The sequence below is a fragment of the Vicugna pacos genome, chromosome 12 (assembly GCF_048564905.1).
Source record: "Vicugna pacos chromosome 12, VicPac4, whole genome shotgun sequence".
Classification (NCBI taxonomy): Eukaryota; Metazoa; Chordata; class Mammalia; order Artiodactyla; family Camelidae; genus Vicugna; species Vicugna pacos.
Window position 1 is genome coordinate 46,106,946 of NC_132998.1, and position 15,302 is coordinate 46,122,247.

The window sequence follows — 15,302 nt, forward strand, 5'->3', positions numbered from 1 at the left end:
TGAAGCCTCTGTTAGTTTCCTTATCTCTAAAACAGAGATACTAATCAGGGGATTACTACGAAATTTAAATACAACAATCCATGTAAAGCTCTTGGAACAATGATGACTAAGCGATTATTAGTTAGTAAACATATTTAATGTAAGAATGTATGTCCTCTAAATTACTAGTCATTAAACATGTCAGTTTACAAAGATCATACTTACAGGAAATCATCCCTTATGTTCCCATTAAAAGTGCCACACAGACCCAACGTTCTTCTTTTCCAGGCACTAGTGAGCTGAATATAAATTCTTTCCCCATCTATTGCAAACAGAATCTTTAAACCAAATGTGGTTTTTAGAAGAATAAATAAGGATGACAGAGTTTGAATTTCAACAATTCCTGCAGGAAAAGAACATACATAGATCAGCTTTGAGATGCACAGGCAGTGTCTGAAATGCTAACGTGCAACACCAGGATTCTTCTTACCAGAGACTTCCTCCCAGTTCCTGCCCCTGTGCTCCAGGGCCAACTTTTGCTACCTTGTGCCTGCTTTCTTTTCTTCTATTTCCCTTCTGTCCTCCTTTCTGGGTCTTCAGTAGATATTTTTGATAGATTGTCAGGTCCGCATGGAATTTCAGTTGGCAAGCGTCTCATGGTGAAAGTGAACAATCCTTAGACATTTGAAATCTGATCTCTTATCCTTAACTCAGGTGTGTATTTGTATATGTGTATATGTGTGTGAATTTTTCTCCAAATTGGTCATGATTCAATAAGGAAGTGGCACTTAAAAAAAAAAATTCCCCATTCCCTTGAGATTGCTGGCAAAAGGGAAGCAGATGACTTGAGAAGCACCCTTTATGAGACACTTTAGAAACAAGAAACTTGTATTCAAGACTGAACTTGACTTTTGCCACCAGAAGAGTTGCTCCTTCACCTCTATTACAATTTCCGCCATCAATCTGGTCACCAAACTCAGAAATCTGAGACTCATTCTTTGATCATTTCCTGTCCCTTGTTGCCTTTCCCCAACCAACCCCAATCCAATCCATCACCAAACACACACCACTTTTTTTCTAAATAAATTTTCAATCTGTTTTCTTCTTTCCATCTCTACTATCACTGCCTTGCATCAACTCCTAATTCCTTGTAACATCCTAACTGTTCTCCTGTCTAACATCTCTTAAAGCCATTTCCATACTGTCATTATAGTGGCTTAGTAACATCCTAACTGTTCTCCTGTCTAACATCTCTTAAAGCCATTTCCATACTGTCATTATAGTGGCTTAGTAACATCCTAACTGTTCTCCTGTCTAACATCTCTTAAAGCCATTTCCATACTGTCATTATAGTGGCTTACCAAAACAAAAAAAAGGGGAAAAAAAGGCCATATCATTCTTCTCATTAAAATTGTTTACTTGGTTGAAGCATGAGATTGTTATCTTTGAACATAAAAATGGTCAAATAATAATAACTGCATATTCAATTTCATATCAAGTTCAACATCCTTGGCATCCCATTGAGTGTGACCATGTAATTTATAATACAAATCAAGACAATTTCTGAGAGTGAAAGAGACTGTTACTAATAACTATACTGGAACCCAAGTGTGAGGAACACCATAATGTATAATGCCCTGCATATAAGGTCTTCCGCATGGGATTAACTTAGATATATAGTAGATACAAACTACTATATATAAAATAGGTAAAGAACAAGGATATATTGTACAGCACAGGGAAATATAGTCATTGTTTTGTAATAACTCAAATGGAGTATAATCTATAAAAATATTGAATCACTATGTTGTACATCTGAAACTAATATTGTAAGATAATTATACTTCAATTAAAAAAAAATAAGGCCTCTCCCGTTCTCATCCTCATCGAATTCCCTATTCTCATCTCTAGACATTCTGCACTTACCTTCTTCATGCTGTAGCAATGGAAGCTAGTTACAGTTCCCCCTACACTTAGAATTCTCCTCCTTATATGCCTGGCAAACTTTCCCCATCTCCTTCATCCCAGCAACCCCTCAGTTGTTAATGCTCAATGAGATATCCCTTCCTTCAGAAAACTTCCCTGACCATACCTGCATACCCCTCCCAGTGCTGGGTGAGCTGCACCCAGTCATTTAGACCCCCAAAGTCCCCATGCATATCTTTGAGTTTGTCATATTTTTAAGTGGCTGTTTACTTCTGTCTCTCCTCTTCCAAACTCTAGGCCACTTGAGACAAACACTAGTTCCCATAAACACGGTGGTCTTCACTAAGTCTGGCTGAGGACCTGGCAGCACACAGGCACTCAATAACTGTCAGCTAAGTCAGCCAATGGGAGAAGTCTCCATTTAGGTTGTGTTGTTGTTGTTGTTAATGTAAGAAAAGAACACCAGCAGCATTGCTTCTTACCGTTCAGATTGAAGCCTTGATTAGGACTGGTGAGGAGCTGTCCTCCCCTACTAAGGGTCACTTGTTTGTTAAAATCATCTTCCAAAATTAGAGTTATAGACTGAAGGCAGACCAAGCCAAGGTTCTGCATAAAAGATCAAATTATCAATTAAAGGAATGAGAGAGAGAGAGACATAGGAAGGCACAAGGACAAAAAAAGAAGGAAATGGGAGATGAGGGAGACAAAGGAGACAGTACATATACATAAGAATTCTTGGTATATAGAAGATTTGCATCTTATTGTGAATCTTATGTAGCCCTGTTTACTAATAAAATATCTTTACATAGTACATTAAACACACCACAAACATATGTATACTAAACACAGATTATTAAATAGAAATGTTTTCAATAAAGTGTCAATAATTATTATTTTCCATAACATATAATTAAAGTGCTTTTCCAAATTTATTTGTGGTATATATAAGAAATTCAAAATAGAAAAGAAGATACAGTAGATATAAAAAATATATTTTATATAGACATAAAAAATCAATAGATATGAAAAATTCAATATAGAAAAGAACAAAGAGAATTGTGATCCTATGCAGCAAGTTGACTCAAACTCTGACATACAGCAAAGGAAAAAAATCAAACTAAACGAAAGTAATAAAGTAGTTCAGAATTTTGTTAGAAACAACCATTTTATGTTGGAATTAAACTAGAATAAAAGATTTTGGCAAAATTTTGACTACCTAATTTAGAGAGATGAGTAAAAGATCTGGGTTTCTTTGTTTACAAATTATTGATGTGTTTATTCAAGAAAAGATCTAATAGAAATATTACAGTGTGCTAAAAAATTCATCATATCTATTTAGAATGGTGTGAAACTTGTTAAATTCTGTCAAAAACCATCTTTAACATAGCAGTTTTGAAGTAACAAAAAACTTATTGCCTATTGTACAATCATGCATGAAATATTCCTTAAAACTATGCATAAAAATACCATTTTTAAGGAAGAAAATGCAATAAATATGTAGTATTTAGTCTAAGACATATTTGTTTTCATATTTTAATATCTGAAATCAGGATACATGACATAATTAATAGTACAACATAGAGTAACCATCAACATCGTTTCTTTCTTTGTAGTATATAGAATGATACACCTTAACAGTCACTGGTGTCTTATTTTTGAAGAAAACTATACCTATTCATGTTACCATTCTTACCCTAAATAAGTAGTTTGAGTCAAAAAAAAAAAAAAAAAGAACATCCCTCTGCTCGTTTTGAGATGTTCTTACCTTCTCACAGTGAGCTTTCTGTAAAGTAATTGTGAATTTATCTTTCCCAGTTCCTTTTACAAGGATGTATTGGCACATTCCAATGAAAGAATAATGTCGACCATCAAAAGTAGTAAAATGAGAATCACCCACAACGGAGCACTGAACTACAAAAAAGAAGAAGGAGGAGGAGGAGAGGAGGGGAGGAGAAGGAGGAAGAAATTACATTTATTCTTAAAAATATATGGTCAACTTAGGGTAAATATTCATGCATCTGAAAGAATAACTAAAGTGTTTAAAATTAATTAGTTTGACAGATTTACTAAATTATGTTATTCAATTTAAATTAAAATTTATTAAATGATAGGTGTTCCACATATTTTTTAGATTTTGTATTACTTGTACTATTTTAATACATTTTTATCAAAGGTGTCTGCTCATACCTGTCATTTATTCAATTTTCAACTTACCCTCTGACAATTTGGATTTCTAGATCATTGCATCTCATTATATGAGAGATGACCTTATAAAAATCAGTGTTCTCTTCCTCTTCAATTTCAAAACAAAAGATATTTTCTTTAAAAACATTTAAAAAGATTACCTGGACAGTCATGCTCAGTGCAGTTCCAAACTCCACCAACACATACACTAAATGAAATGATAAAAATATTAATCTATTTGTATAGAGAAACTGATTAGTGTTTGCAATAATGTATTGGTTAACGTACCAAAATGTATCATAGTCTTTGGGTTTGGAATAATCTGACCTGAAAAATATCTCCTCAAAATTTCAATTAGCTGATAAATTACTATCTATTGCATGCCATATTTAAAAATCTATAAAGGTGATATGAAGGGAATACAGATTAGTCAAGAACAAAAATACTAAGCAAACAGAGAACTTCTATTTCTGTCCTTCTCTCATCACTTAAGCCAAAAAAGTTCACACACAATAAAGTATTTACCTATAGCATTAGAGAAGTATACATACAGAGTTAAGATTAATGATTTAACTCATCTACTAAAAATTTTAGAAGTTGGCTTTGAGGATCGTCAGACATTAAAAAGAAAGAAAAGACGTTCTCTTATGTAAGATGAATTCTGTCTCTTCCACCAAACAGATATGAATTTGGAGGACAGAGCAATTTCTGAAAGGCAGGAACTCCAATCAGTGCCAAAGACAGGCTTAGTTATCCAACTGCATTTCAGTTACAGACCAAAGAGAAAAGAGCCTAAAGACATTTATACTCTGTTTCCTTTTAGACTGCCCTGGAGGGATTCACTCTTTGGCTATAATTGTCTTAGCTAATTCAAGAAGAAATTCTGAAAGTATCTAATCATGGCCAAAAATTGGTGATACAGAGAGTTACTTTTTAAAGTACTCAATAGAGAAGGCCAAGAGAACCATTAAGTTCTAAAAATGAAGCAGTGCACAAATTAGTGATTATGAATCACAAGAGAATTCAACAGATTCATCACGTGGATATAAGACTTTATGGAGTTACTAAGGGAAGTGAGAAGAATGACATCATAAAAGAAAATACAGACAGTACCCCCACCACCCTGTCCCTGTACAGACTTCAAATAACATGAAAACTGTATTTTGGAATTTTTGGAAGAAAAATCAGAAACAAGTATATTTCTTTGAACATACGTCATGGTAAAATTGTCCACTAGCCAGGTACCCAGAAATAATTGGCTGTCCATTGATCACATACCATTCCGTACATTCTTGTTCAATTTTTGAACCAACTGAATAAGCTAATCCATGAAAATTACATGGGCAATTTTCCAAGGAGATACAAGTCCCATTTTCCATTATGAGGCCTATTTAAGAAAAATATATATCAAATTCTCAAAATAAATAATAATGATTGCATCCTTTGAATGTAATAATTAAACCAACTTTTGTTGAACACTTACTTATACTAGGTGCTGGAAATACAAATTTCTTTACTTTCAAGGAGTAGGCAGGACTGACCACTCTGTCTCAATCAATAGCTACCTTCTAAAAGTCTAGTTCAGTGGTTTTCAACTTTCTTATCCCACGGCTTGCCATTAAACACTCAAGGTTCGCAGTACAGAACCAAAGCAACTAAAGTCTCCCTGCTTTGAGGGAAGAGGGGAGGAGAGGAGGGAGAAAGTATATTCTGGTTTAATCTTTGTTTATTTCAAAGTGAGAGCTTTACACTATGATCACACAGATAATAAAGAGCCAGGCAGTGCTACTCTGAGGGCTAGCACAGCAGAACTGTGTTTGTTACTTCTCTCTAAGAGCAAAGGTGTCTAAGCAGTGTTACTAAGCACACTGATTCACCTGATCTTTTTCCAGAATAAGACTTTCTAGATGAAGGAAATATATGTATCGACGCATGGATTTACAGTCTGATGCAAACTCCTTATCTCATCATTGGCAAGTAACAAACAGTTCAGGCCTGACACTGGTCCAAAGTGCACTGAGTAGCGCTGGCAGAGCAATGGACCAAGGTCAACAGATCTGGTTCCAAGCAGTCCTCACTCATGTCAAGTATATGACAGTGGGAAAACCACTTAACATCTCTGTGATTTTTTTTAATCTATAAAAATAGAAGGGTTTGGGTAAATCCTCAGTGTTCTTATAAATGCCTATCAGTGTAGCAGATTTAAACCCCATCTCTATCATTTGCTATATTATTTATAATTTCAAATATTAAAGCTTGACATCAGAACTAAAATCTTATACTGCCAAAATGTGCAGGGTTTTTTTTTTCCGGAACTTGATTTCATCTTTAAAAGACGAAAATATATAAATTATTAAAAATCTTTAGATATTCACGAGAACATCAGATCTGCCATGGATAACTTCAGGACTCTAGATTTCAGATTTCCTGGGAAATTTACAAAATAATAAGCCTTTTATTAAAGAAAAGAAGCCATTGCTTCCAGTCACTTCAAGGATCAAAGCTGACAAGAGTAGAAAATCGCAGCAGCTCTAACACCCTGAGAGAGGACATTGAGACATGAGTCTCAGATCACTGGGTACTATTTCTATGAGTGCAGACATGGTTTCTCTCATGAAGCACTTACCATCTGGACAGTAACATCCATCAAGACAGTGGAGATTGCTCCCAAGACACTGTTTCTCAAATGTGCAGGTTGGTGGGCAACAACTGATACAATCCCGATGGACAAAGCTGTCATCACATTTATCAACTAAAATGGGCAAACAGGGGAGCTGTAAGTCAACTTTATTCACCTCTCTTTCAAAATGATTACAATGTTTTTGAAAGTACGCAAGTTTACCAATGTTATTGCATCAGTAACGAATCTTCGCAATATGTTAGTTGTGAGTACTAGGGTAAGTTTAGGATAAGACTAAAATTAACGAAAGTACACAGGGCTTGGAAAACAAGAAAACGTACTGCATGCTGGAAAGTCATCTCTCCAATCCTGAATAGGGTAGCCAGCGTGGGAACAGGCTCTAGCGTACTCAGTGGCTGCCCGACAGTAGGTCTCATCATCGTGAGTTCTGGGAAGTGAAAAGACAGATCCAGAATCACACAGGAAATACCGACAGAGACCATCATTTTGAGCTCCTGATCTCAAGAAACGCTGAGTGTGTGGTGAATATTAGCTGAGGTCAGCTTGTACATAAGATAATACATTATAACATAATATTATGTACAATAATGCAGAAGACACATACACAAGGGATCCCAGCTAAAAAGGTCCAGGTAAATTGTTTTCATCTATGTCTTTTGATAATTGGGCCAATTTTTTTGATTCAAGGGAGTACCTATAATGAAAATATATTTCTGTTTGAATTATGACATTTTTCCTAAAATCCCTGTAAGTATTTTTTTTGTCCTCATTCAAAACATCTCAGACTCTTTAGAATTTAATAAATCCTATTAGAGAAGATAAAATTCTATCAAACAAAAACATCAAGTATGAACATTATTTCTAAGATATCATGCTCCTGATAGTCTACATGCTGGAATAAAACCAATACTAATAATCTGCAGCACTTTTGAAAGATTAAATAGCATTTAATCTAAGATTTAAAAGAAGGTTTTTAATTTGTTCAAGTTTAAATTACTAAAGCTAGTTACTTTTATAGTACTGCCATGAGTGAATAATCTGTAAGTATTTTCTTATAATCACTCTAGAAACCCCCAGACAAATATGAGGACTGCCAATTCCCAAAGCAGATTAGCAAGATACCTATAAAATAAAAAGAGTTTATAAACTAGTGGGCTTGTTTTTCAACCCAACTGAAACTCAAAATTAGTTAAATATCTTACAAGATAATGACCTTAAGAATGTTGCATTTGGTGAACCTTAGCATTTTCAGGATCTCGATTATATAAGCCTTCTGTCTCAAATTGCACTTATCCTGTGCTGCTATAATTGGAGTCATGCAGCTTATCTAATTCAATTAACTCAGCTTTAGAAGGAAAAAAAAAAAAAAGGACTGAGCATATAAACTTCAGAAGCTCAGGAAATATTCTAAACCTCCAAACAAGAGAAGTCTGAAAAACAAGGGAAACTAAAACTATTGAGTTCCCAGAAAGACATTAAATGTATGATTTATTTTAAATATGTGCATTGTTTTCTACAATTAATGGAGGCTTTGAAAATTAACGAAGTAACTGCATATTGGTTTTCCAACCCAAAGCAACTATTATCCAAGTAGCTACCATTTTGTACTAGGCACATTACATACAGCATTGCATGAAAATTCACAACAGTCTGGCAAGAAAGAAATTACTATTGCAATTTACTGAGGGGAAAATAAGTTAATTTTTCCATTTTGGATGCTAATTTTAATAAAGGAAATCAGCATTAAATAATATTTTTCATAAATCAGTTGGCTTGGGTGTGGCAAAATTAAAGGCATTTCCTTGCTGCTAGGTTTAGCATTCCCAGAAGCAGAAGCAGGAAGTCCCATGTTCAAGGACTGGTATTATATCATCCTTCAAATACCAACTCAGATGTCATCTCCTATAGGCATTCCTGATAAAGTTAGTAGCTCTATCCTCCATATTCACTGCACTTTGCACTTAGATTATGTGTAATTGCAGAAGACCTGTTTCTCTGCCCAATTAGAATCTGAGTTCCTAGGACAGGGACATATCTAAGTTGTTTCTGTTTCCATGGCCAACAGACAGATGAAAAGATGCTCAACATTACTAATCATCAGGGAAATGCAAATCAAAACCACAGTGAGACATCACCTCACACCTGCCAGAATGGCTATTGTCATTGTGATGCAGTCTTTTAGTATAAGAAATACAGAGAATATCCTTTAGGGGAAAATGAATGTAGGTAGGTGTGGTACTGGGTGAAAATTGAGGGGAGTGGAAGGCTAACTGGTAGCTTCTCACTTCCATTTTTTTAATGCCCACTTACTCGATTATAATGCCCTTCTTTTGGTATCACTTGCCTCCTCTGCCCTCAAACCCAGACTCTCCACCTCAAACATATATCTTGATTTCAACCAGTAAGAGATATTTCACTATACTGCTGTTTTCATTTGCCCTAAAGAAAGCAATTTGGTTTCCAAGTTCAAAGTCTAAAATACATCAAATTTTCCAAAGACAAAAATGTTAATTTCTTAATGATGAAATTTCAAATGAAGTGGGTCTAGCAGGCTCTTTTTTGTAACCAGCTCCCTCTTCATTTTTTTGTTTTTTGTTTTTTTTAGTATTAGAACCCATAAGTTTTTGCTGGGTATATGGCTGCCTAGCCAAAGACAACATTTCCCAGTTGTCCTTGCTTCTAGGTGTGGCCATGTTCTGACCAAAGAGTTAAAAGTGAGAGTGTGCATGAAACTTCTAGGTCACTTCCTTAAAATAGCTGACAGCTTTCTACTTCCTTTTGTCCCTTCCTAAGGGCTAAAACACAGACATGGCAGGGGTGAGCCAGTTTTGGCCATGAAACTGAGAATAATACCCTAGGCCCTTGGGGATGACATAGCAATTGTATCACTGAGTCAAAGGAAAACTCATGAAGCAGACATATGGTACAAACCCAGGACCGCTTGCCAGCTTGGACTTTAAACGACAGAATTACAAAGCATCCGATTTAATTTAAGCCACAGATACTTTGGCAACTGAAGCAGCCAAACAATATCTCAACTAATAAATAGAGAATAATGACTTTCCTGGATCTGCCAAATGATCCTTCACCTCAGCCAATTTGAGAAGTGGGTGCTAAAGATGATAATGATAAGACAAGTGACAAGGCTATTGGAGAATGGTCCAAGAATGAATCACCAAGGAATAAAAACAATTTTTAATTCCAGCGGGGGGAGGCTATAGCTTAGTGGTAGAGCACATGCTTAGCATGCACAAGGTCTTGGGTTCAATCCCTAGTGCCTCCATTAAAATAAATACGTAAATAAATAAAACCTAATTGCCTCCCCCCAAAACAAAACCAAAAATAAATAAATAAATAAAAATTTTAAATTCCATATGTATGGCTAAATAAGAACAATGGACCACCTACAGAGATACCTAAAAAAGCGGCTAAGTGATAGCACAGAGATATAACAATACAGTGCCGAAATGAAAAATAAAACCAAATAGAGAGCAGAATGCTGTAAAATATAGAGTGAGGTCAGTTCTCAGTATTTTAAGCAGAGGGGGTTACTCTTCCAAAGTTTCTGCATTAGTTCAGAAATCCCTGAAATTTAGAGACTCTATATACAAATAAAGGTATAACTGCACCTCTACTCAAAATTAACATGTATCCCAAATAGGCTTCTTTTAATATCTGGAAAATATCATTACATTCATTGTTTTTAGAATAATCTTAATTTAACTAAAGCAGAGTGATTATAAATAATTTCATATTACCTCAGACTTTCCTTTTTGTTTGCACCTTTGATAAACGTCTTAACAAGCTACCCAAGATGTTATTTCACTGGTTTTATTCAATCGAAAATTAGTCTGTTTTTTTACAACAAAGTTCCCATATACTGTTTACACTTCTTGGGGAGATTTAAAAAATGCAAACATGTTAAAATTTCTTGAGATATTCTTGAATATTCAAGGCAGATAATCACAAACACTTGGTAAATTTTTGAAAAAAAAATAAAAAGGACTTCAACAATGGGTAATTTATAATAAATTCTATATTGATGAACATATGATGAATTTCACTGAATTTTTTCCTTAGACAACCACTTTAGTCTTGGTGTTCTTAACACAGGAGTGAGTACAGGAGTCCATGACCTTGGACAGGGAAAATATTATATGTTTATTTTCTTGGATCGCCAACTGATATTTAGTATTTCTTTCAATTATACACATATGCAACACATCACAATGCTCTCAGCAAAATCTGTGACTTTGTCATCAATATAACTCATATCTCATTTTTTTCATATTTTCATTTCTCATCACAATTGTTGCAGATGTTTCAAAAGACTGTTTATACTCTTCATTATGTCAAACTACAGTAGTTATTCGACCTGAAATGCATCTAAAAAAGCACATAGATCAGAAATCCACTTCTTTTACTATTTTGGTTACTCTATTTCAATATAAGTAGTTTTCTTTGTAATCTTATGTGTTTTATTTTCTGCATTTTAAAACATTATTTTGAAAAAGAGCCTATAGACATCTCTAGATTCCCAAAAGGGATCAGTGGCCCAAAAATGACATAAGAACCTGCTGTATTCTGTTCACATTGCTTATACTAAACACTCAGACTGTACTTCTTCACCAGCAAGGTTTTAATAGCTGTCAGTACAGCTTATATTTTACATTTCCTATTCCATTTTGTGAACTGCTGAGATGGTTAAGTTATAGAGTGGTTTTTTTGCTCTTCTTTTCAGATAAAGAAAATTTTATTGCAAATATTAATCATTTAACTTACTTGCAAAGATCATTAACACAGCTGGCAATATATAAATATGGATCAATATATTCATGGCAGCTCAAAAAGGGAAATTGCAACAGTATCTGACACTTGAAGAAGATTGCCTGTGCAGAAAAAGATGGAAGTCACCAGAACACACTTAATAATATTCATGTACTCTCATTTTTTCTACTGATCTGTTTGCAAGACTCTGTTCTTACCAGGAAAGAGAAAGTAATTTATGAGTGTAAATTTTAAACAACATTTTTCTGACTATATATTTTCATAATGAGAACTACTTTTAGGAAACTCATTACATTAATCATTTCTGAAATAATCTTAAAGTTATTCCTGTTGCAGTTATACTTCCTGAATTTAACAGTGTTTAATTATGTGGTTTGCAATAAAAATGCTTAGCGTTAAATATACAAATACAATACATGTGTTTAATATTCAACATGCCCAGATTTTTTACATCATACTTACCTCAAATGCTGGCATTCCACTGGAGCATGGATTTGGAAAATCTGAGGGTGTGGGGACACATTTGGTGTCATCCAAAGTCTGCACTGACCAACTATTTGCAAACATAGCAATGTCTTCTGTATAGTCCTCTGTTTCACACAAACACACACATAAAAATGTATGTCATAGGATCACTTTCCACAAACACACCATTTATCAACATAAACTTCCTGGTCAGAAAGTTAAACTCAGTAACTGTAATCATCAGTGATATTAGACTATAACATTACTTTAGCATAATAAAAACAAATCGAACAAAGCATTAAGTGCCAAATAAAAGCTAGCATCATTGAAGAGAAAAAGCAAATTTCATTGAAGTAACATGGGGAAGGGTTGAAAGCAAATGATACCACATGTGCACCAGCAAAGTGCTAGTTAGCCTGCAGTCTGTGCTGGAGAGAGGAGAAAAATATGCATAGAACGAGGAAACATAAGTAAAAGTTTGGTATGAAACTTTTCAGAGAGCCCTATCATTCTATTTGACATTAGTCAGAACCTTACTAAAATTGTAGTTCCATTTTGGTGGTAAACAACATGAAAAAAAAATCTTGAGCTCTTGTGGGGATTTCCGAGGACAGTCACACAGATAGTTCAAGACTGGAAAAGACACCCGGAGAAGAAAGGACTAAGTGACTCCATTTCATCTGAATGTGACGACTAGTGCTTCTGAAGATGCTCAGGACAGATTAAGAACCCTGATACTCTCCCAGTGTTATTCAGAGGCAAGATTCAGGAGCTAATAGGCAGCAGCAACAAACTGGCAGTTGTTGGTGAGATCTCTGGGTGCTCTGCTCCAAATCAAGTTGAAATTGTCTCAGCAGCTGGCTTGAGGACAAGTTCAAGGCCTGACAGGAAAATCAACCCTGCCTGACATTCAGACAAAGGCTGAATCTACCATCTTGAAGATTTAGCAGACCCGAACAGGATGACCTCTCGAATTTCCATCTGACAGCCTTCAGATTACGGTATTAGCTTGTCCACCACTGAGATTTACAGAGCCACAGGTCCACCACTGATGACCAGCTACTGCATCACTAGAATCAAAATTGCAAGCCAAATATTTGACCACTCTCTCTCAGCATCTTCAAGATAGGAAGATACCTGCCTGCTACTACTGATGGTTGGGAAGATTGTGGGAGTTCATCTATATGAATGCTTTGTTGTTTTAGGATAAAATCCCAAACTTTACTGTGGCCTGGAAGACCTTTCTGATCTGGCCCCTGCATTCCCCCAACCCTTATCTCCTCCACCTGCACTGCCCCCAACCCCTCCTACATCATCTCCTCCTACTCTTCCTCAACCTACTCCAGTCATACTGGCTTTCTACTGTTATTCCCTCAAGCTCATTTCCCTCCTGTTTGCTTTTGTTCTTGCATCTCCTCCTTCAAAATTACTCTTCCCTCCCACTTTCCCTCTGCTCTCTTTCTTATTTCATTTAGGTGACTATTTAAATATGAGCTCCTTAGAGAAGTCTTCTCTGTCACCAGACACATACTGTTCTATTACTCTTATTCTGATGTCCTTTTTTTTTTTTTTTTGGTGGTGGGGGTAAGTAATTAGGTTTATTTATTTTGGAGGAAGCCCTGGGGATTGAACCCAGGACCTCTTGTATGCTAAGCACACGCTCTACCACTTGAGCTATACCCTTCCCCCTGTTCTGTCACTCTTAGTCTCCTTCTTCCACTTTTTTTAATGTACTTTTTCTGTCATTGCTCACAAAAATTATATTTTAATCTGTCTCTTTATTTATTGTTTTATTTTGCCTCCCACTACATGAAGGGAGAGGGGCTTGTCTGAGTGGTCCTATTGCTGGATCCCTAGTTTAGTATCTGGTATAGAGTAGGTGCTCAAAATATATTTGCTAAATAAGTGAATGAATAAATAAAAGAGAGTTTGTCATTTTTATTAAATAGATTGTTAGAATCCTAGAACTTTCAAATTTGTCTGGTCCACTTCATTATCTCTGATATTGTTGGAAATGCTGCACACTGAACCAAGCATGGGCCTTGTCTAATATGCATAGTCACATTTCATTTCAAAGCATCATCATTTTTTAAAGGTCTGCAGAACCAGCAGTATTTCCTAAAGGCCCATATATTTCCATGTTCATGAACAAATTTTAATGTAACTAAACAACCTGGGCAATCCCTTAGAGTTCACTTTAATTCCAGCTTTTAACTGCATATTTAGCTATTTTCACTACATTGCATTAATAAAAGAGTCACAAATGTTGGTTATTATGAGACTTTAAATCCGTATCAATTGGTGGTCTGGGAGCCTACAAAACTAAAATTAAAATGTTTCATGTAAAATATGCTGTAAATAGAATAACTTATTGTCCATATTGGGACACTTGTGAGAGTGAAAGAGAGGCACTATTAATTATTATACTGGGAAAAACAAGAGTAAATCAGGGCTTCTATGCTGATGTGTAGTTAGGTATAGATATGAATTATGAAACCAGAAGCTCAACTAGACAACAAATTAAAATCTTTCTAAAACCACAGTAATTCTGAAAAGGCTCATTTCTTTGTGAAGTCATTCTTGAAGAGTGCACAGGAATGCAGAGAGAAATGCAGTTTTAATCACTGTTAAGAAACTATGCATTCAATCAAACTACCTCTCTGCCTCTCAAGATTTATCTAATCAGCAAAGTACAGGCTGAGTTTCAAGAAAATACTAGGCTTCTCAAAGGTCAAGGTGATGCGGCTCACCAGGAGACATTTTCTTGCATTATTACGGCCTGGGAGAAAATCACAGGGCAGGTTCTAGTCACATCCTTATAAATTATTTTAAGTTATTTTTTTATTATTATTATTGTTGTTGTTGTTACTACTCTGCTTTACATTGTGCACTAAACAAAATTGTGAAAAAGCTGAAATCTCTCTTTAGGCTCCTCCCATATACTTTCCGGGGACTTTCTTACCTTCTGCCAGTTCAGCCATAACTCAGCCCGCTTGTCTCCTGCCAGCCTTCTCCCACTAATAATCGGCTAACACCTCTTTACCTGCTGCCCATTTATCTCCCTGTGGGCAACCATTTTATGTTCCAGGTTATCAAAGTCTGTCTGACTCCCAAATCCTAATCTGATTCTCTCTGCCTCTAATAAAAGCACATGCTATTTTCTCTCCCGACTTCTATACCATGTTCCCCAGATGTCCTCGGGGAACTTGCCCGCAGCAGTCTTCTCTCACTCTAACGTTGAGAAATGGATTAAGGGTTATTTTTTTCATAAAGCTTTGATACAGAAGAAAAAGAACTCAATAATTGGTTCTGCCTGAGT

At 35.5% G+C, this 15,302-nt stretch overlaps 1 protein-coding gene across 1 annotated transcript in view; it reads right to left on the bottom strand.

Moving 5' to 3' along the window:
* The window catches only part of OTOGL (otogelin like), a 134,715-nt gene that overhangs the window by 91,063 nt on the left and 28,350 nt on the right, over positions 1-15,302 (bottom strand). The window contains exons 10-18 of the mRNA XM_072973333.1: positions 11,981-12,108; positions 11,513-11,619; positions 7,051-7,157; positions 6,716-6,841; positions 5,368-5,476; positions 4,251-4,297; positions 3,671-3,816; positions 2,388-2,511; positions 205-382 (exon numbers count right to left, since the gene is read on the bottom strand). Coding sequence (XP_072829434.1) covers positions 205-382; positions 2,388-2,511; positions 3,671-3,816; positions 4,251-4,297; positions 5,368-5,476; positions 6,716-6,841; positions 7,051-7,157; positions 11,513-11,619; positions 11,981-12,108 — 1,072 coding nt within the window. The remainder of the gene's footprint in view (positions 1-204; positions 383-2,387; positions 2,512-3,670; positions 3,817-4,250; positions 4,298-5,367; positions 5,477-6,715; positions 6,842-7,050; positions 7,158-11,512; positions 11,620-11,980; positions 12,109-15,302) is intronic.